We start from the raw sequence: 22,187 nt of genomic DNA, 5'->3' as shown, positions 1-22,187 counted from the left end.
ATTCAGTCAAGTACTCTTCGGGAGTATTTGATGAATGCAAACAACCTCAACGGTATAGTTCACTGGAGCTATGTTTTTTTTTTAATGATTTTTTTCATCAACTGCTGTCACAATGGGGACCCAACAGATTCACGGGTCGTCTAGTCTCTTATATTTCCGTGAGTCCGATTTTCATTCAGGAACAGAACGATTATGATTAACCATTTTAAAATTGCCACTCTTTCATTGAAATGTTGAAAATTATATTTAAAAGACTATTTGAGTTCCAGATTTGCACTAGCAGCGGCAGGTCAAACGTGCCCGTCGAGCAGAACCTAGTCATTGAAAATGCACACAGCGCATGCCTCGTTTAGTATCCATACGTCATTTCAAATGTTCAGGATTATTTCCTAGTTGGGGAGGGGACTTTGACAGCTTTCTGGTTTTGAAAAAGTTCTGGGTAATGGAGGTGTGGGTTGTGGAAGTTTGTGCACTCGTAATTGTTGATCAAGGAATATTCATTACATATCCATATATGGTAGAGTGTTGACCCCACCCTCCCCCTATATAAAGTATGAATTGTAATTTGTTCTTCATGATTTCATACCACAACAGATCATCAAGACATTTGTTAAAGCTTAATAACAGCCAAAGTCAGTTGAATTATGAAGCTGGATTTCTCAGACTTCTGCTAACACCTTTCGATCTGTTTTGTGTTGTGTTGAACAAAGTCATAAATTGTTTTGCCTCAATGATGTGGAAAATAAATTTCCAAAATGTTTTTTACTACAAAGTTGATGTTTCATAAATGCCTTTAATTTGCAATAGGACTTCCTGAAGACATCACACAAGAGGGGTTTGCAGAAATGATGTCAAAGTGTGGGATCATACTACGAGACCCAGAAACCAATGGTCCACGTGTCAAAATCTACTGTGGACCCGATGGCAAACCCAAGGGAGATGGACTTTGTTGCTATCTCAAGGTATTTTCCACATGAGTACATGTAATTAAGCCTCCCCCATATGCCGATAGCATAGGGGAAGGTTTATTGCTGTTGTAGGGTTTGTTTGTAGAATTGGTGCACACAATTTTTCATGGTAACCACAGAGTTTCTAAGACCCTTAGGAGTACTAAACCACCACTTAGGGGGGAAAAACCCCCCCACACTCAAAATTTCCAAACTATCAATTTCCGAGCTGTATGTCGGAGCCAGCTGTGACTTTCAGAGTGAAACTTTGCATCAATAATTCGAATCTAAAGACCCGGTCACACCTTGACGTTTTAGTCAACGTATGCCGATTTTTGAATTTTTTTTCTAAAACGCTGGCACACGTTGAATACGTTATGGGTAAGTTTTGATAACATTGAGAGCACGCTGAAAAACACTGCCATACGTCGTTGTACGTTGGCTTTAAACGTTGTACTTTTCGGTTGTCCTCAAATTTTTTCATGCTTGAAATTTCACGACGTATGCCGGCGTATGACTCACACGTTCCGCTACGCTGGCCACAAGTTGTATGCACGGTCTGCGATCGTTGACAGACGTCAACACATGCTACTTGTAAGTTAATCATAAGTTGAGACACGCCGAGGTAATGTTTAGCGTACCCGAAACTTATTTCTAACCTATGATTAACGTGTTGTTGGCACGTTACGCGATCGTTGCCACACATCGACAGACGTTACTTTTAAGTTACTCATAGGCTGAAAGACGTCGGTATAATGGATCGTCCTTGCGTCAGCGTCCACGGCCACGGCCAGGACACTTATTTGCAGCATTCTTCAAACTTTTGTTCGGCATGACGAGGATGTTCACACTTCGATGTCTAGCTTGGCTATGATTCCAATTGTCCATCGGCAGCGTCTATTTAAAATAGTCGAGTTTGAGCGTTTTAACACGTTCAGAAGAAACGCTTCAAATTTCAAAACCCCAGCGTCAAAAAACAAAGGTGAGTGACAGCAATTTAAATCGTTCATTGTAAACAATGAAAATAGCAGAGTGGTACAGTTTAAAAGTCGTTGAGTGTAAAAAAAAATCGAATTGTTGAGCGCAAGCGTCTACTTTCAATAGTCGAGTTTGAGCGATTTAACACGTTCAATAGAAACGATTAAAATTTCCGAGCGCCAGCGTCAAAAAACAAAGGCGAGTGACAGCAATTTAAATCGTTCATTGTAAACAATGAAACTAGCTGAGTGGTACCGCTTAAAAGTCGTTGAGTGTAAAAAAAATCCAATTGTTGAGCGCAAGCGTCTACTTTCAATAGTGGAGATGCAGCCATTTAAATCGTTGAGTGGCAGCCTATGAACCTACCCGTGGACACGCGGACGCAAGGACGATCCATCATGACACACACCCTCCCCCTCACACTCACCTACTACTGCCAACATGAACAAACTACTACTAATACTAATACTAATACTAATACTAATACTAATACTAATACTGATACTGATACTGTTACTGCTGACATGGACATCGACTCAAAAAGGAACTCGAAAACACTGTTGGGTTCCCCTTTTATGAACACCATTTTTATATACCAATTCCCAAAACCGCTGGGAACACGTCTTTATATGGCAGTTGTAAGCTAGAAACGCATTCATTTTTTTTTTTTTGTCGACCGGAAGACGTCATTGGAATACGTCTACATACGTCGATGTGTGTTGGGACTACGTAAAGAATTGGTTCAAAGCACGTCAAACATAAGGTAGAAATAAGTTTCGCGTAAAAAAGACATTACCGCGACGTGTTTCGACTTATGAGTAGCTTATAAGTAGCCTTTGTGGACGTGTGTAAGCGTCCGCATATCGTGTGTAAAACTTATCCCCATCGCATGCGGAACGTGTGTCATACGCCGAGTACGTCGTAAAATTTTGAACATGTTTAAAATTTCTTGACGTACTCTACTTACTAGGACGTATGATAGCATACTTTAGCGTTCTACTCACGTATACCAAACTTACTCATACCGTATTTGACGTGCCCCCAACGTTTTAGACACATTTTTCTTAGGTCGGCATACACTGGCAAGATCGCCAAGGTGTGACCGCGATGTTGTCACTTCCATTTCTACGGCAGTTATGATTCGAATCGTTGTGCATCAGCCTTTTAATAGGCTACGTCACGACATCGTCGGCGATGCGTGCAACGTGCTATGCCGAAGTTAGACTATCGTTGGGCATCGGTTGTGTAGGCCGACAACAGGTTCAGCATTCGTTGGTATAAGTTATCTATAACACAACGAAACGTTCTGTGTCCATTACTAATATGTTATGCATACGACCAACTCGTTATGAATACGTCCGAATCTTAAAAAAAAACATCAAAAGTTCAACGTCAGCCAGCGTTTTACATACGTTTTAATACGTTTTCATCGCTGGCTAAAACGTCAAGGTGTGACCGGGCCTTAAGGTATGCGGGTTGAGCTATTTTTTGGCCTTGACCTAATTTTAAGGTCATGAGCAAAGTATAGACATTTCAACATTTTTCACCATAACTCAACTAAAGTTTATCCGATCAAAACGAAGTTTCTCTCAGATAGCTGAGAGCAAGCTGCGTTTAAGCTTTATTTACATAACACACTGTGTGTTAAACATCAAGTTCTCACACCCCGAGGAGTACTAAACCACCGTTTAGGTTTTTCTCCCTTTTGTTTTTTCCTGCCAACGTCTGAGGACTTTCGGAATGAAATTTAGCATCAATAATGGGAATAAAAATTATGTGGGGTTGATGCAATGTTTTTGACGTTGACGTAAATTTTAAAGTTGCGACCTAATTAAAGACATTTAAAAAAAATTTTCACCATTACTCGACAAAAGTTTGTCTGATCGAAACAAAATTACCCTCACTAGATAGCATAGAGCAAGTCGCAGTTAAGCTTAATTTACATCGTACCCCTCCAGGTTAAAGGTCAAGGTCTTACACCCCTAGTAGTTTTAAACCACCATTTAGGTTTATCTCCTTTTTCTGGCAAAAAATTACGAGCTGTATCTCGAATCCGGATGGGACCTTTGGAATGAAAATTATCATCAATAATGGGAATTAAAAGTTTGTGGGGTTGAGGTAATTTTTTGGCCATGACCTAATTTAAGGTCATGACCCAATTAAAGACATTTTAATATTTTTCACCATTGCTCGACTAAGGTTTGTCCAATCGGAATGAAATTAGCCTTTCTATGTAGCCGAGAGCAAGTTGCATTTACATGTAGTTTGCATCATACCATTCCGAGTTAAAGGTAAAGGGTGAAATGGCGGTCTGAAAAAGAAAAAACGTTTTTTTTTTTTTTTGGTCATCGCTCAATTTTGCCAATACAGAATTTCAAAGATCGCTTGGCCTTCCAAGATGTTCTTTCAATATAATAGCATACCTTCACTGATGTTGTACACCTGATATTAGATTAATGTGCTTTCCCTACTTTTTTCAGATTGTGACCTAATGAACAAAATACACATTTTTGATCATAACTTGAATAATTTTCCTCCAATTTTCATGATGTTGAGTTTTATGGATAGATTGTAGATGGGGACATACTGTATTTCCTTAATTTACACTCTATCCCTAAATGTTGAAGATCAAGGTCATATGGTGGTTTCAAAAAAATATGGCCATCATTGAATCATGGACCAAGGACAAGTCGCGAGCGATCACTCAGGATAAGCCTCCCCGGGGGAGGGGGGAGACTTGTCCTTAGCAATATCTTTGTGATCGCAGATATCTAGTTGTAATCTGTAGTTACACAACAGGGGGAAAGGTCCATGATGATCAAAATCAGGATTCCTAAGACGAGTACTAATAAACAACCTAGCATAAAATTCCAAATAACAAACTACTCTTGTCTCCACCCTCTTTGTTCTCCACTTGTTAATCATTTCAATCTCTTTTCTAATTCCTGGTAGCGTGAGTCTGTAGATCTGGCCATGCAGCTCTTGGATGAGACTCCCATGCAAGGTGGTGGCATCCTGAAGGTAGAGCCAGCCAAGTTCAGTCTCAAGGGGAACTTTGATGCTAAGAAACGAAGGAAACGAACGAAGGAACAAAAGAAGAGATTGCAAAAGCAACAAAGGTATGTCACAGTTTGAGTATGTGGTTAGAATTTACCATGTATATTGTGCAATAAATCAGAAATTCTGAAAAGGCACAACCATCGAGAATTTTGTCACATGGCAAAAGGTCACATTCTCTTGATATTTTACTTGGGACCATGCTTGCCTTGGTAGTGATAGTGGACAAAAGAAAAAAATGGAAACACCAACAGGTTGTCACTTAGTAGGGTGTTGGGTCACTATATGCATCCAGGATGGCATGGCTACGACGTGGCATGGGGTCAACAAGGGTCTGGAACTGTTCTGCAGGAATGTAGCACCATTCTTCTTCAAGGAAGTCCTCCAATTCACGTCAGTTTGATGGATGCAGAAACCACTGCCTTAGGCGCCTCTCCAGACAGTCCCACAAATGCTCTACGGGATTGAGGTCTGGGGATTGGGAAGGCCATGGGAGATGGGTAACTTTGTCCTCGTGCTCCTCAAACCACCTGGTGACAACATGCACCCTGTGGACTGGAGCATTGTCATCCTGAAAAACACCCCTCCTGCGGGGAAGATGATTGCTCAGGGCGGTAATGTCACACTCTGCATCAACCCTGCTTCTAATGGAATGGGAAAATGTGCCCCACACCATTATGGAACTGCCAGAACGTTTTACTGTTGGAATCGCGCACTTGGGGCTGTGGAGCTCCCTGGGTTGTTGTCACCACAGTGCATTCGTCCATTTATCAAGAACATGGTGAAGTACGACTGATCAGACTACATCGCATTCCTCCACTGCTTGGCAGTCCATTGTCCATGCTCCTTGCATCACTTGATCCACAAGCGGGTGTTACCAGATGTTATCACTAAATCATTCATTCATTTTGTATGTATCCTGTGGCTGCTGGTTGCATCATTGCTGGTGGCTCTGCTGTGCCACTGATGCAGTGCCCCCTGTAGGTTAGATCAGAGCTTGGAATTTGACCATGGTGCTGGCGATAGCTCACCTACGCTTTGCGAAGGACACCACGTAATTTTTAACATCCACTAACTAATGCTGGCAGACATGACGCCCAGTCTAACGTCCATCTGAGGGATAGCAAACACATTGATGCCTCCCTTACCCTGTCTGTGAAACACCAGGCTGACAGTTTATAGCTCATTCAAACCAGGGCTGGATAGCTCAGAGGTGAGTGCGCATACCTCCAGGCCATCCTGCCAGCCTAGTAGATGAATTCACACAAGGAAAGAGGTAACTACTCACTGAGTAAGGTGGAAAGGAAATGAAAGTTGGAGATATAAACATACCCATTGCATTAATTACCACTCAAAATGCACTGTGTGCATTAGCCATGAGGATTTGCAAACATTTCATCACTGATGCCTTTGGACATTTGTTTTGGACTTGATTAGCTTTTATCAGCGAGATAACAGGACCATAAAAACGAAAGCTAAAGAAGAGCTGTAAGGCACTTGTACAGTAAGCTAATCAAAACGCCAATGGTTTGGACTTTGCAGATAAGTGTGCCGAAAACAAAAACAAAAATTACCCCCATGTGGGGGTGACGGTCATCTCTATAATACCACAAGTTCTCAATGTTCAGTTATGACCGAAGACTACTGCGCAGTTCTACTGCGCAGCTCGACTGTGCAGTTCTACTGCGCAGCTCGAACTGCGCAATTTGGTTAAAGATGACTCGGCATTTTGGCGCGTGCACACGAAATTATATTTTGAAAATAAATGCCGACGTTTACATTTAGGGTTTTGAAACTTTTGCACCTTCGGCAGAAAATGTATAAATATAAAAGGCTAAAAATGTGTTTTATATTTATATTTCATCTCTCCTTCCTTCCTTCTTTGTGAATCACATCGGCGTTTTTGGCCATCTTCCAGATCACGTGACGATCAAACGGGACGGAAATTCAAAACTCTGTCCTGTTAGATACAAGATAATATTTTTTACTATCATAATCAATAAACAGTTTCCGAATATATTGTAGAATGGCAGACTAGATAGGTTTTGAAAATGGCGATTTTTATAACTTACGTGACCTCGTGACCTTGACCCTGACCTTGAACCCGGACAAAAGTTATATCATTGTGCAACACTCATCGACCTCTACCCACATACTAAGTTTCATCAATATCAGAAAGAAAAATTGTTGACGGACGGACAGACATTTGGTCCGGCTTTATTAGGTCATCTCGGTAGAGATGACCTAAAAACTATAAACCAGCCTTTATGAATGCACTGCAGGATGAAGGACTTCCCTCAACTCATCTTGGGGGGGGTGTGGGAGCAGGGGTGGGGAGGGGGGAGGGGGAGGGTATTTGGCATACTTATTGCATTTCTCAAGTAGCAATTAATGAGAGTGAGCAACCTTGGGAATCCTAGACCCACATCAGCCATTGGAGAAAGAAACACATCTTTCACCATGCAACCACACTGCCATCTCTAAGTACTGTAGTGGCTGAAATGCAGGACATGCAGAGAACCATCTGCTTTATTACCCTGCACACACAAGCAAAAAGTGGGGCTAATCAATTGGTTCATGTCCGTCTGTCAGTCTGTCTGTCTGTCTGATCAGTGTATGATCATCATTTTGTGATCAAAGAACAACGTATTTAAATCGAATGTTATATTTTGAATACGAATCGGAACATGAATAAGAAGACACGTCTGTTGTTTTAACGTACCTTGGCTTAGAATTCATCCTGACTGCACATGCGCAGAGAGGAGTGAAATAATATTTTTTACTCTGTCTGCCTGCCTGACAATCAAACAAAATTGAAAATCATTCCAAACAGGAAACTGTTTTGAAGGACGTCATAATGGACGCGTACAACAGGCATGATTAACTAATGTAACGTGTTAGATAGGGTAATGTTATAGCCACTGGAGAAAATGGCTGCATAGATGTCAGTATTTACATCATTGCAATTTTAATAGTCCATACCTCGGAAACAACTGCTAAATACATTTCTAGTCCTCAAGCACATATCTGTTTAAACTCATCAACAAGTTCGTTTTCCATGTCCAGGTAAAAGGCCCATCTTCTGCTAATTATGTTCTTCGAACCTTTCTCACTCTGAACAATCATTTCCTCATTCTTCACCATTCACATCAAAGTCCTCGTGTTAAGTACAAATTTCTTACACGTCTGATGCTGGTTCTTACAAGAGTTGTAAAATGCAATAATTTCAATCTTCCTTTAACGGGTGTGTGATCGATGCTTCACAGGCGTGATCATTTTGATCGCGATGAAAGATGTTTGACGACCCTTTATCGTAAAGATGGTAACGAGAACGGAAGAAGCGACCAATGTCAAATTACACCACGTGATTCAGGAGGGTGATGGCTAGCGCTGATTCGATTTTGGTCAAAATCGGTCAAAGGTCAAAGTCACAGTGAGGTCAAACATTCGATTTTTGATGGTTTGGTACAGAATCATCGTAGAAACTTCTGGTTTGCGCCGCTATCTTCTCCAGAGACAGCTTTTATTAGACAAGGTCAGAGGTCAAGTTGACGATTTCATAAGTACCAGTCTATGACTGCTTGTTACTTACGAAATCTAAAGACTTTTACTTACGAAATCTTTAGATTTCGTAAGTATATTGATGACTTCCGTCCTCTGTTTGTCTGTTTGTTTGTGTGTTTGTGTATTTGTTTGTAGGCATGATAACTCGAGAACGGAAGAAGCTACCAATATAAAATTACACCACGTGATTCAGGAGGGTGATGGCTAGCGGTGATTAGATTTTGGTCAAAATCGGTCAAAGGTCAAGGTCACAGTGAGGTCAAACATAATTCCATAAATTCATGTGGAGAAATGGAGTATTTTTGCTTCGGTCGACGTTACTAATTCGTTTTACCTTCGATTTTAATTTTGCCTTCGGTTTTTGCGATCGCTTAGGCCTAAGTCACATTTTCTCTACGGCGAGGATATGGCGGCTGTACGCCCTCTGAATTGACAGAAACGTGCGGCAGCCGCAGAGTTTCTGCGGTGGCCTCAGGGTGGCCCTACGCCGTTTGACTATCTTTTACAGGCCGTAAGGTCGCCGTGGAATTAAAACGCGGAGTTATAACTGTTTTCATTTCTACATTCGCCGTAGCAATTCGACAATCCGAAACCAAAAAACTGGTAAAAAATAAATAAATAAATAAATAATTAACCCACTCGTTACCGTCCGTCTGGCCACACATTCGCCCCTGCGGTCCCCTTGCAGGCACCTTGAGGCTACCTTGCATCTGCCTTGAAAATTCTATGGCCGCCGCAGGGCCCCCTTAAGGTCACCGTACGACATCAAATCAAAGACCGTACGGCAACCCCACGTTTTCGGTCTCCACAATTTCTAAGACCTAAGGCCTAAGTCACATTTGCTCTACGGCGAGGATACGGCAGCCGTACGCCCTCTGAATTGACAGAAACGTGCGGTGGCCTCAGGGTGGCCCTACGCCGTTTGGCTATATTTTACAGGTCGTAAGGTCGCCGTGGAATTATAACGCGGAGTTATAACTTTTTTCATTTCTACGTTCGCCGTAGCAGTTCGACAAGCTGAAACAAAAAAATTGGTAAAAAAAAAAGAACCCACTCGTTACCATCCGTCTGGCCGCATGTTCGCCTTAGGGCCCCCCTGCGGTCGCCTTGCGGGCACCTTGCGTCTGCCTTGAAAATTCTATGGCCGCCGCAGGAACGCCCTAAGGTCACCGTGCGACATCAAATCAAAGACCGTACAGCACCCCCACGTTTTCGGTCTCCACAATTTATAAATATGCCGTGCGACTACCCGAAAAATAAAAACATATGTGACTGCTACATTGTGTGACCGTGAAAATACTGTGGCCGCCATATAATTGCGAGTGGCCGTAGATTTTGGAGACCCCACGGCCGCTGTGGCAAATGTGACTTATAGACAGGACTCTGCAAGGCAAAAACTGCCCTTTTTTCCAGTCAAGGTTTTCTCTGCTGATTTATGTACTTTGGAACATACTCTTTCAAATAAGCTTCTGGGCCACCCTGAATTTTGCTGCAAATCCAATATGGCAGCCAAAATCCAATATGGCTGCCCCAGATATTTCAATGCACAGCAAACTTTTTTCTGTTGCATTTTACACCCCATAAATGTATTACCAACAGATAGAAACATGACACTAAACTGCCAGAATAACCCTTTATTTCTATTCTCTGACGTCTCCTTGATGTCGAAATGACGTCATCGCAATGCGATAGCCCCCATAATTTCAAATTTTATCAAACTTTTTATTTTGAATGAATTAAAATCGGATAGAAATGTGGTATTCTAATCACTGGTCCATAAATTTTCAATGACAGCAAAATGACGTCGTATTAGGTACAGCGACCTCTCCTCGCTGTGCCATACTAGATTTCAATGTTGGAGAAGCTATTTGGGATTAGTCCAACAAAATACACGAATTGAAATGTATTTCTATCCCCTCTCAATGATCCCAGATGCTTAGTTATTGTTTTAAAAAGTCACAGTTCTAAAAGCACAGAAGCTTTTCAATTCTCAGTCACTAAGGTCTATATCGCTGTCTTCACTCTCGAAGTCAGAATCAAGTTCGCAGTTATCTGAAGAACATGCTTCAGGGTGCTCCATGACGGAGGGGGTGCTCTCTTCTTTGGGATTTTGAATGTTCCATAGTCTGGCTCCTCTTGGTCAATTAGACTGGACTGTTCCTGTTTGGAGGCAGTACTGGTCGGGGTATCATCTGCTCGGACAGCCTGGAATATTGTACCAGTTGTATGGTGGGTGGTTTGAGCTCCTGTTAGAGTCTGTTGTTTCCCGTCAGAGTTATCAAAAGTTATATGCACACTTTGCCCTGCAGTAAAACCTGGAGGAAACATCCTCTTATGCTCCATCGAGATGAACTTTGCCCAGATGTTATTGATATCACGAACATCCGTGTACGATACTCCAAGATGCCACATCGGTTTAGGAGTTGAGTGGCTTCCTTGCTGCCTGTTATCCTGTGAATGGTTAAACTCATAGCAACTCCTATTGGAGAACGCTCACCATTGACCAGTTTCTCCCAACTTTCAGCTATGGCAGAAATTTTCTCGGCTTCAACCCTAGCCCTAGAGGCAGTGGCATATCCAAATGTGTTTGTTGACCTCCTGGGATTGATTGACCAAGCAATGGCATTGCAAATACAGTGGAGTGGTCTGTGACTATCAAGTAGAGTAAACAGTTCGTCTGGTTCTAACAGCCATTTTACAGCCTCCCTCTGTGAAAGTTTTCGACGAATTAGCCTAGCAAATGCCTTGGTCAGATCAGATTCACGAAGTCCATTTCGTTGTAATGTAGCCGCAGAGTACGAAAGTGGATTGACCGCACTAGAGTGGACGACCAGCCGGTTTCCCAGCAAGTGAAAGTCAATGGCATCTCCAAATCTCTCAGTCAGGCATTTTTTCAAAGTATAGGTTTTTGAAATCGGAGGGTCCCTAACGTCATATTCTTCACTCATCTCCTTTATATCATCAATTAACTGTCAGAAAATAGGCATTCAGATCCTTGATGACCATACGTTGGAACAGTTTGAAAAAGCCATCCATGACCTCTGAAACTAATCCATCCTTCTTTGCTGGAAGCTTCCACTCATAAGTGTAAGTAAACTTATCATAGCAAGTCTTATGATAATACACATCCGCTGCAAAAACGTCATAGGACGCACCACTAAGAATTACATAAATTCTTTTTTGCGGCAGCATGCAACTTGTCAGTTTCATCATTTATTTTCACATCCCTAGCTTGCAGGATTTTTGATACTGCATTTTTCTCAGAACATCAGCCTGGACCACCTATATTGAAGGGTTTGCTGTCATCTGCTGTTTGCACATTGCAGATAACAAAACAGATTTTCTTCGTTGGAACGGATCCTCTACGTATCCTGTACGGGGGATTAGCAACATCTTCATTTGACTCATGCGAACCAGTTGTCCCTGAACTCGACGGCAGTAGTTTTTTGGATTGGGCTTCCTTTTGGGTGATTCTGTTTTGAAATGTGATTCTGCATTTCTCATGAACATAGACATCCTGGCCTGCACTAGAAAGACGCTGTGCAGCAGACAGGAATTCAACATAGGGTACCTGAGTACATAAACTCTGGTCAATTTTTACCCATCTTTCTGCCAGTGCTCGAATAGACTGCAATCCATCCTGAGTTAACTTTGAAGATGGCTCACCTTCATCGATACGTTCATTACACAGACAACACAACTGCAATTCATCACTCTCTAAACACAAAATTGGTGTAGATGCCATTGTGCAACAGTTTACACCTGTTCAAAAGCTGACATTGTCTTTATCTGAAGTCAAATGTGGATTCGCTGCATCTTCTCAGGAATCCTGGAATCTTTACCGCCTGTCCTGATGTTAAAGATTCTAAAATAAAAGGGAAGCTGAGGAAATATGACCATGGTGAGAGGGAAATACATAAATCACTTGAAACCTTTTTATACAGTAGAAAATAGTAAATCCAAAGTGACTTTGACTGGTGATTTGATATTATTGGTTATCGAATAAAAAGTTTGATAAAATTTGAAATTATGGGGGCTATCGCATTGCTATGTTGTCATTTCGACGTCAAGGAGACATCACAGAATAGAAATAAAGGGTTATTCTGGTCGTTTAGTGACATGTTTCTATCTGTTGGTAATACATTTATGGGGTGTAAAATGCACCAGAAAAAAAGTTTGCTGTGCATTGAAATATCTGGGGCAGCCATATTGGATTTTGGCTGCCATATTGGATTTGCGGCAAAATTCAGGGTGGCCCAGAAGCTTATTTGAAAGAGTATTTTCCAAAGTACATAAATCAGCAGAGAAAACCTTGACTGGAAAAAAGGGCAGTTTTTGCCTGGCAGAGACCTGTCTATTAGGCCTAAATACGCCGTGCGGCTTCCCGAAAAATAAAAACATATGTGACTGCAACATTGTGTGACCGTGGAAATACTGCGGCCGTCGTATAATTGCTAGTGGCCATATATTTTGAAGACCCCACGGCCGCCGTGGCAAATGTGACTTAGGCCTGAGGACGCTTAAAACTCGGTTGTCGAAATTCTGGTAAAAATTGGATGTTTTGGAGACGTTTTAAGATTGTATAAAAAATATTTCACTCGCCGCGTCACAGCTCGTCACGTAGTGCAGCGCGCTCGAGCAGAGGCGGCGTTGATCACGTAAAGGTTTTCCTTGTGCGTGCTGACGGTGTTTTCGATAAAGATGGTGTTTAAAAGTCATTTTTTATCCCAATAAAGGTTATCGTCGCATGCCTGACTCGCTAAGCTGTCAGATTATGTAAAGATTGTTGGTGGATGGCCGAATATTACGGTTTTGTGACTTTGATAAAATAATATTAAATAATTGCATGGAGAAATGGAGATTTTTGCTTCGATCGACGTTACGATTTTTGATGGTTTGGTACAGAATCATCGTAGAAACTTCTGGTTTGCGTCGCTACCTTCTCTGGAGACAGCTTTTATTAGACAAGGTCAGAGGTCAAGTTGACAATTTCGTAAGTATCAGTCTATGACTGCTTGTTTATTTATTTATTTTGAGGGTGAAAAACAGGGATGTGGTTAATACACCGGAAAATACGGTACTTTAATTTCAATAAAGGTTCAATGGGGTGGTGTACAAGGGTGCTGTTGCTGTTTCGGACTGCTTCTGGACTACTTCAACAGCACTAAACTTTTGGATCTTTCTTATTTTATTAAATAATCATTAAAATCATTATTTTATTAAATTTTTCTCTGTTTTCTCTGCAACCGCTTATCCGATTGACCCAAAATTTTCACCATAGGTGCGACGACTCATGTATGATGTTTTAATGATAACTATGATGTCATAGGTCACGTAGTGTGGCTGCCTAAGTGTGAAAAAAGGGAAAAGTAAGTGTGATTTTTTGATGACATCATAGGTGGCTTCGTTATGACGTCATAGGCTCCGTCGGTATCGTTTTTTTTTATCTCTCCCGATATCAATATACGATTATATAATGCTATATCAGTGTTAAAAAAACAAACAAAAAAAATTACAACTTTTTTTTAAAACGCAGGTAACAAAAATACGTAATGGTCTATTACGTATTCATATATGATGTACATATCATTGACGCACGGCAATTTTTCAACGTATTACCACATGGAGGTTTTTTTCCCCCATTATGAGAACGGTTATTTTACTTATTACTTCAACTTGTATTAAAAATTATTTTGTTTTAAAGAGAAATCAGTATTGATAATAATCAGCACAGGCCGTTATCCATCGCTAATGCTTTTTTCATAATTGCATACGTTGAATGCTTTTTCCAATCAGCATGAAAATTTTTGAGGGTCATCTCAGGCTAAATTGTTTGAGGAAAAAAAATTGATGCTGTTTTTCGGTCATGTGGTTCGGCAGCTATATATTTTTCACATAAAAACCTTAAAAAATCTTCTCTGAAATGGCTGACAGATCGAGGCGAAACTTTACAGGTATGATCGCCAATCCATGAGAAGCAAAAAGTTCTCCACCTGTGATGTCATAGGTCACATGGTTTGGCAGCTTTGATTTTTTTTGAATAATAAAGCTAATGAAACCTTCTCCAGAACAGCTTGACAGATCGAGAGGAAACTTCACCCACATGTTCCCCAAGCCTTGGGGATATCACGGTGTTCATGACTAATTCATAGGTCACATGGTCTGGTAGCTATATTGGATCGAATTAAAATCTTTAAAAAAATTATTTATCTTTAACCGCTTCATCAATCGACCGTGAAACTTCATAATTATGATTGAGTCGTCATGGGGAATATAATATGTTTTAAACTTCAACCTGATCAGATGCAGGGTTTGGCAGGCAGAATTATTTAATATTTTGAATCTGAGGTCAGGGATTTAAGTGAAAAAAATTTTTTCCCCCAAATGTATATACAGTAGATTAGGCGTAAGTCGGCAGCGTGTAACTCGTCACTCCGCCTAAGTTGGCAGCATCGAAAAAGTCCCGAATTTATCTAATGTTAAATCCCTTTAAATAAAGTCTGTAAGTCGTCAGATGTTGTCCGTTCCCGCATAATGGAAACTCAAGTAAATTACCACGCCTAACTCGTCACACGGAACTGCTGTCTCATGAGAAGCCCGATTTCATGGAAGCGTGATGCGCGCTCATTGGTGTACACTGTACACCAATAAGTGATAGGCTATTTATAACTGCACTGGGTTCAGCTCAGTCAGTGACCACGTTGATCGCACTGCAAGCAGGACAATGGCGACGAAGCATACGTTTACAACTAAAACCTACCAAGAAAAATACGACATTATCAAGTTTTGCGAGGCAAACCTACTGATGAAGAAAACAGACATAGCTGAGAAGTTCGACATCAAATGGCAGACATTGAATGATATCTTGAAGAATAAGGGCAAGATATTTGGACAAGTGGGAAAGATCGCGAGGCTGGTGGTAAGTGTGAAACGTGTGTCCTTTGAAGATGTCGATGATGCGCTCATCATCTGGTTTCGGCAAATGTCGGCTCAGCCAAATATTCGGTTGGACGGTGAAATGTTGCTGCTGAAGGCACGTAAATTCGCTGCGGACCTCGGGCATGATGATGCCGAGACCTTGCCGATGCACTGGATAGACAGATTCAAAGTGAGGTGGGGAATCGGCAAGGTCAAGAAGTGCGGTGAATCAGGCGACGTGGATTTGGCAGTGGTGCACAACTGGAACGATGGCATATTGAAAGACATCTTGGAAAGGTATCAGCCTCGGGACGTGTACATTGCCGATGAAACTGGGCTTTTCTGGCAGATGCTGCCAGAAAAGTCTCTGGGGTTCGTTGGTCATTCCCATCATGGTGATAAGCAGTTAAGATCCGTGTAACGTTGCTGGTTGGAGCGAACATGGATGGCACCGACAAGCTGCCTCTGTACGCAATCGGGAAAAGTAAGAATCCCCGAGCCTTCAAAAGTGTGAAGCACCTGCCTGTGGCCTACTCGGCGATTAAAAAGGCGTGGATAACTTATGCCCTGTTCGAACAATGGTTGGTGAAACTGAACCGTTGTATGTCACTTGAAAAACGCAAAATTGCGTTCGTAGTTGACAACTGCCCTGCTCACCCTGCATGTCAACTGGAGAACATAGAACTTGTATTCCTCCCACCCAATACTACCAGTCACACTCAACCAATGGATGGTGGTGTCATAAGAAACCTGAAACTTCACTACCACCAAATCCTTGCCACGCGTCGCCTGAATGCAGCAGATGAGGGAATCCCATTCAAATGGGATTTGCTGGATGCCCTGATAGCTGCCAAAACCGCATGGGGAAAGGTCTCCAATGCTACCATCGTGAACTGCTTCCGTTCGGTCGGGTTCGTCAATGCGGATCACAGCGCCCATGAAGTTGATGAGGAGAGCGATGACGACCATGGAAACCAGTTCCGCAACGTCTGGGAAAGACTCGCTGAAAAGTTTGGTTCAGACGTGATGCCCTCATTGGAGAAATACATCAACGTGGACGCTGAATTGGGCAGCACCCAACAAATGACTGATGCAGAAATTGTGGATTCTGTGAAGAACGTCTCCGACGATACGGGTGACGTGGACATTGTTGATCTCGAGGACTCAGGGGAGACATACATTCCAAACGCGCCTCCAATTATTCGGGAGGCATTCAGCGCCCTGGATGTGATGCGCCAACACTGTCTTTTGGTGGAGGATTGCCCAGACAACATCATGGAATACAATGACCGGTTTGAGTCTTTTCTCATGCACCAGATACCCAAGAGTTTGAGGCAGTCAAACATAACGGATTACTGTGCTCAGGAGTAAAGGATCGATCGAGCTTAGTGTTGAAGTCCGATCATAGTTTTATATTGGCTTGTTTTGTACATTACCGCACTCACTTCCACATAGGCATTGAGTGGTAGTCATCACCACGATGACTGTGTGTCATGTAATTTGTCGACATACCATCACCGATGGTATATGAGTTGTCTTACAGTTTTTCATTATCTTTACTTTTAATAAAGTGATTCATTAATTCCATCTTTGCTTGATCACTTTCCAACTCACCAATGAACCCCCACCCATGCCCTGAGGATTGTGTTTCCCTTTTGGTACAATGGCCTTATTTTTTTTGTGTTCGGAACACATTTGGAACACATTTTGTGTTCGCATACGAGCAAGTCGTCACATCCCTAAGTCGTCACTTTTTTCTCGGTCCTGATGGTGACGACTTACACCTAGTCGACTGTATTTTTTTGTGGGGGCCTAAAACACTTCCCTACACTGACTAAGAAATGGGGTCGGGGATCATTTAATGTTACCTTTCACAGAGTTACGAAGGCTTCGGTATTATTGAGCAATGTCTATTTATTTATTTTAATCACCAAAAATCCAATTTCAAAATTTTCAATCCCCCCAATCTGTCTTCTTAACAATCCTCTGTTTTGAACACAGGCATCATCCAAACTCATTGAAAGCGGGGCCTTGTTGTCCATCTCTGGAAAGGGAAGGGTGATCGCCAGGACTGCAGCAACAACCGAATGGGTGACGCTGCACTCAGTGCTGGGCAAGGCCTTTGCTCGGATAATTCTTAATTGGGTTCCCCACCATTTGCTTGAGCACCATCACCCAGAGCAGTCAGGCTTTCCACCAAAGAGGTCAACGATTGACCGTATCCTTGCACTTCGGGTCCTCACCGAACGCAGATGAGAGTTTCGGCACGGACTGTTTACAGCTGATGTTGATCTCTGCAAAGCGTTCATTTCAGTGAATTGTTGTTTCTGATCCATGCCCTCTGGAGGATTATTGGTCTTTGTGGGGTGCCACCAAAACTGATCAATCTGATGTCTGAACTCTACTCTTGTACTGAGAGTGCTGTGAGATGTGGTGATTACATCTCTGACTTATTTTCAATTGTTATTGGAGTTCAGCAGGGGTGTGTACTGCCCCCCACACTTTTCAGCGCTTGTATGGACTGGATTCTGGGGAGGATGTGGGAGAGATCAAGCTGCGGTGCATCGTTTGGGAATGTTAACATCTCTGACCTTCATTTCACAGACGATGCAGTCATCCTTGCGGAGACTTTGGATATCCTTTTGGGGGGTCCTCGAGGTGCTGAATGAGGAGTCTGAGCCGCTGGAATTACGGATTTCCTTGGTCAAATCTAACATCCAGCCTTTCAATGACATCTTGGATGCTGCTATTTTGTCTGTACCTGTTTGTTGTGTGGATGTTGAGGTCACGGAGAGATTCACTTTCCTTGGCAGTGATATTCATGTTTCTGCTGGCTGTGAGCCAGAGGTCAATTGACGTCTGGGTCGGACCTGGGGAGCCATGAATTTACTGGATCATGGGGTGTGGCACTGTTGGTACCTATGCAGGAGGACGAAAGTCCGAGTATTCAGGTCCTTGGTGCTTCCAGTTTTGCTCTACGGATGTGAAACTAGATTCTGACTATGGATCTGAGATGGAGACTTAATGCCTTCAGTACAAAGTCTCTTTGGAGAAACCTTGGCTATCGCTGGTCGGACTTTGTGTCCAACGAGTGGTTGCTGAGAGAGGCTCAAATGAGATTTGTTACCTGCATAGTCCGTGAGCATCAGCTGTTGCTGTATGGACATGTGGCTTGTTTTCCTGATGCTGATCCTGCTCACCAGATTCTCCCAGCGAGGGAGCCTTGTGAGAGGAGGAGGCCAATGGGCTGACCACGTGCCTCATGGTTGCAGCAGATTGATCAGCATCTCAAGGAGATGGGGATGGGCCAGGCATCTGCCTGGGGGATGTCGAGACTGAGGCCCCTGGAGTACTGGTGGAAAATGGACACCGACGCGCTGCTCCGGCGTATGCTTCCGTACCTGACCTCTTCAGGAAGTATGTTATTCATACTCCTAGGTCTCACTATCAGCCATGATCTTTCTTGGGCAAACCACATTTCAAATTTGGCATCTAATGCCAGTCACTGGGCATCCTCCATCATACAAAGTCCTTCCTTGGCACACCTAAACTCCTACATACCAACAAGGCTTTCACCGCAGCTTGATGGAGTATTGCTTGTCCTCTGGGCTGGCGCCCCTGCCTCACACCTTGCTCAAATTGATGCCATGGAAACCAAGGCCTTCACGATCATTTAATCTTGCATGATGAAGCTGAGTCTATGGGCCTATCATTTTCCAATCGCAGACAGGTCGGTGGTCTCTATCTTCTTCTGCCTCCTTTCTGGTCTTGCACCCTCTGCTCTTGCCACACTTTGTCCCCCCCAGTTTTCTGCGTGGCACATATGGTCCACCATCACCCCCGTTCTGGTGAAACTCCCAAAACTCAGAATTTCTGCTCACCTTCACTCATTCGTTCCTCTTTTTCCCCACCTGGAACCAACTTCCACATTCTCTTCAATCTCATTCCTCCCTCCAGGTCTTCAAGACAGCTCTTTTCCACCATCTTAAATTACTCCCCATAAAAAACCATGATTTTTTTTAACCCCTGTTAAGCCCACCTCCTTTCAAATTTCCAGGTTTTCCTTCCTGAGAGTTTACTTCTGCATCCATTTTGTCCACTTCATGCATTCTCCCGTACCTCTCTTTCCTTCCCACATCCCTTAATTGTCCAAATCTCCCGATACTTTGTCCTTCAACCCTGCTGTTGGTGTACCCCCCCCCCCCTTTCTATTGATCCTTTTGTTCTGGTGCATCCTGATCTATTCAGTGTCCTCGCTCTTCCACGAGCCTTGACTTTGTATACAAAAAAATGCTTTTGCATTAATTATGATCCTGAATTATTCTATTGCTCCACTACCACGCTACCAGGGAGTGCTTCTCGCTGTCTTTCGGTGGATAATTGTGTTGGATAGGTCAGCCAAGCAAAGAAACCTCAAGGACTGGTGTTTCACCTTTTGGGGTTCATCATCTTGGAGCTGGTTCCAAGTTGATATGACCAAAAGCATTTCCCTGAGGCCATACAATGCTGTATTAGTGCTGCTCTTATATTTGTATAAAATTTGATACGATGTGTTATCGTAGCCCAAGAGAAAAGTTGTCGGTGAGATTAAAATAGAATTAAGAGGAGGAAGGGGGTTAACATGCTCAAAGTGCTAAACAGCTTGCCTCGGAATATTTCCTTGTAAATCCGACCTCGAAATGAAAGCATCTTGATGGCACATGATATACTTCCTCGTAATTTGTCAGTGTGAGTAATCGGTGGATGCGCGGTAAAAAAGTGTCTGCAGAAGCATTCTTTTCGGGAAGTTAGTCCGTATTGTGTGTGACTTTCTCAGCTGCTCTTGCTAACCTTCATGATGATTGGGTAACCTTTATGATGCAGTGTTCAAAAGAGTGGAGTAAAACAAAACAGAAGAGGGTAAACATGTCAGGAAGAGAAAAATGGGGGTGTGGAGGGGGGGTGAAATGATGGGAAGGGAGTTTTTCAGGGTTCACAGATTTTCTCATGAAAATGCTTTGGTTTGAGGCTTCTCGATTTTGGGTTTTCTTTACCACAAGAAAAGAGCTCATTGCATCTTTGTCTGTAGTTTTGTTTCGGGTTACCAAATGACATTAAATTTTTATATATATTATTGTTTTTAATTTTAATGGAATTATCTTTCTATCCATTGCTAGAATTTCAGTTTTAACCAAACTTGGCGGTGCGAAGGTTCGAGCATCTGCTCAGAATCTGGGGGGGGGGGGGGGGGGTCGGCGGTTTGAATCCAACCACGGCCAAGTGTTACCAACGACTTTTGAAATGGTCTGAGCTGCCTCCTTGCTTGACTCTCAGCATTTAAAAAGGATAGAGTATTAACAAAGAACAATAGGTTGGCAACCTTGGCACAGACTTCATGGGCTGAATGATATCCTCCTGTGTTGAAGTTCCTTGAAAGGAAACTCATACTTATTTATTCAACTACCTTACACGAGATCAAATTAAATTGAATCTACTGTCACCTTTCCTTTTCCCCACTCTCCGAACACATTTGCAGACAACTTGACTGGCGGCCACAAAAACAGCATGGTTCTGTTTCCAAAGAAGCAGAATCTGTTGGTCGAAAGCGACACGAGAAGGTTGTTGTTCTCCGGAACTTTTTCCACCCAACGGACTTTGAGGTATGGATTGATAGGCACTTGCTTGTTTTTGGTCTAACGGGTAGAAACACAAAAGCAAAGATTATAATTTACGGTGATTTTCTTTAATCGCGTGTTTACACAATTTTTTTCATTGGGTTATCCAATGAGTACCAGCAGAAATGGTTTGGTACTCACGAAGAAAAAAAATGTCAGCTTCGAGCATGCTCGTCTGCTTTCCCAAGCACCTCTCAGCTGGGTATGCATCTCCCTCCTCTGTAAGTCCTCTCTCAGAATGTTCGCTCCAGACGAGACATTCACAAGCCGCTCTTTCTTTCATTCCGTACACTCCTGAAGCTCCTCTTCTTCCTCCTTGCTTGCGTGTTCTCCTTGGATCTATTTTTTTTTTAGATCCTTGTGGAGGATCTCTAAGTCTTACTCACGTTGTTGTTCTTGTGGACTTTTTTGTTTCACAGCCTACAGTTTTCATCGAAACTTCCTGAAACTTGGCATATATATGTAAAAATATCCTGTGCAGACAGTAACCATCTCCGATTTTGAAAATTCCTCCGAGAAAAAAAGTTATGACGTCAAAATATCTCCGCTAATGGAAATCGCCGAAAAAATTATCTCCGAAACTTGGCAAGCTTTTTGAATTCTGTTTGCGGGAATCGAACAGGGCATTAGCAGAGATGAATTACCGCACATATGATACATCACTATGACGTCATATCAATTTTTATGACGTCATTCCTCTTTTTTGACGTTTTTTGTTTCATGTTTCACAACCTACAGTTTTCATCAAAACTTCCTGAAACTTGGCATATACATGTAAAAATTCCCTGCGCAGACAGGAACCATCTCCAATTTTGAAAATTCCTCCTAGAAAAAAAAGTTATGACGTCAAAATATCTCCGCAAATGGAAATCGCCTAAAAAATTATCTCAAACTAGGCAAGCTTTTTGAATTCTGTTTGTGGGAATCGAACAGGGCATTAGCAGAGATGAATTACCACACATATGATACATCACTATGACGTCATATCAATTTTTATGACATCAATCCTATTTTTTGTTTTTTGTTTCACAGCTTACAGTTTTCATCGAAACTTCCTGAAACTTGGCAT

The 22,187-nt window shown here is 42.3% G+C and overlaps 1 protein-coding gene and 1 pseudogene across 6 annotated transcripts in view; one reads left to right on the top strand and one right to left on the bottom strand.

Annotated features, from left to right (window-relative positions):
• LOC147015302 (17S U2 SnRNP complex component HTATSF1-like) overlaps positions 1–22,187 on the top strand; it is a 55,562-nt gene that overhangs the window by 20,945 nt on the left and 12,430 nt on the right. For all 6 annotated transcript variants that reach the window (XM_085849932.1, XM_085849931.1, XM_085849930.1 and 3 more), the window contains exons 5-7: positions 808–962; positions 4,878–5,044; positions 20,980–21,103. In XM_085849932.1, coding sequence (XP_085706058.1) covers positions 808–962; positions 4,878–5,044; positions 20,980–21,103 — 446 coding nt within the window. The remainder of the gene's footprint in view (positions 1–807; positions 963–4,877; positions 5,045–20,979; positions 21,104–22,187) is intronic.
• On the bottom strand, positions 10,244–12,316 carry LOC147015303 (uncharacterized; annotated as a pseudogene).

Source organism: Eptatretus burgeri, chromosome 12 (genome assembly GCF_056783735.1).
Source record: "Eptatretus burgeri isolate ZD-2024b chromosome 12, Ebu_testis_v1, whole genome shotgun sequence".
Taxonomy (NCBI): domain Eukaryota; kingdom Metazoa; phylum Chordata; class Myxini; order Myxiniformes; family Myxinidae; genus Eptatretus; species Eptatretus burgeri.
Note: the sequence above shows the minus strand (reverse complement) of the source record. Positions and strands in the feature narration are given on the sequence as shown.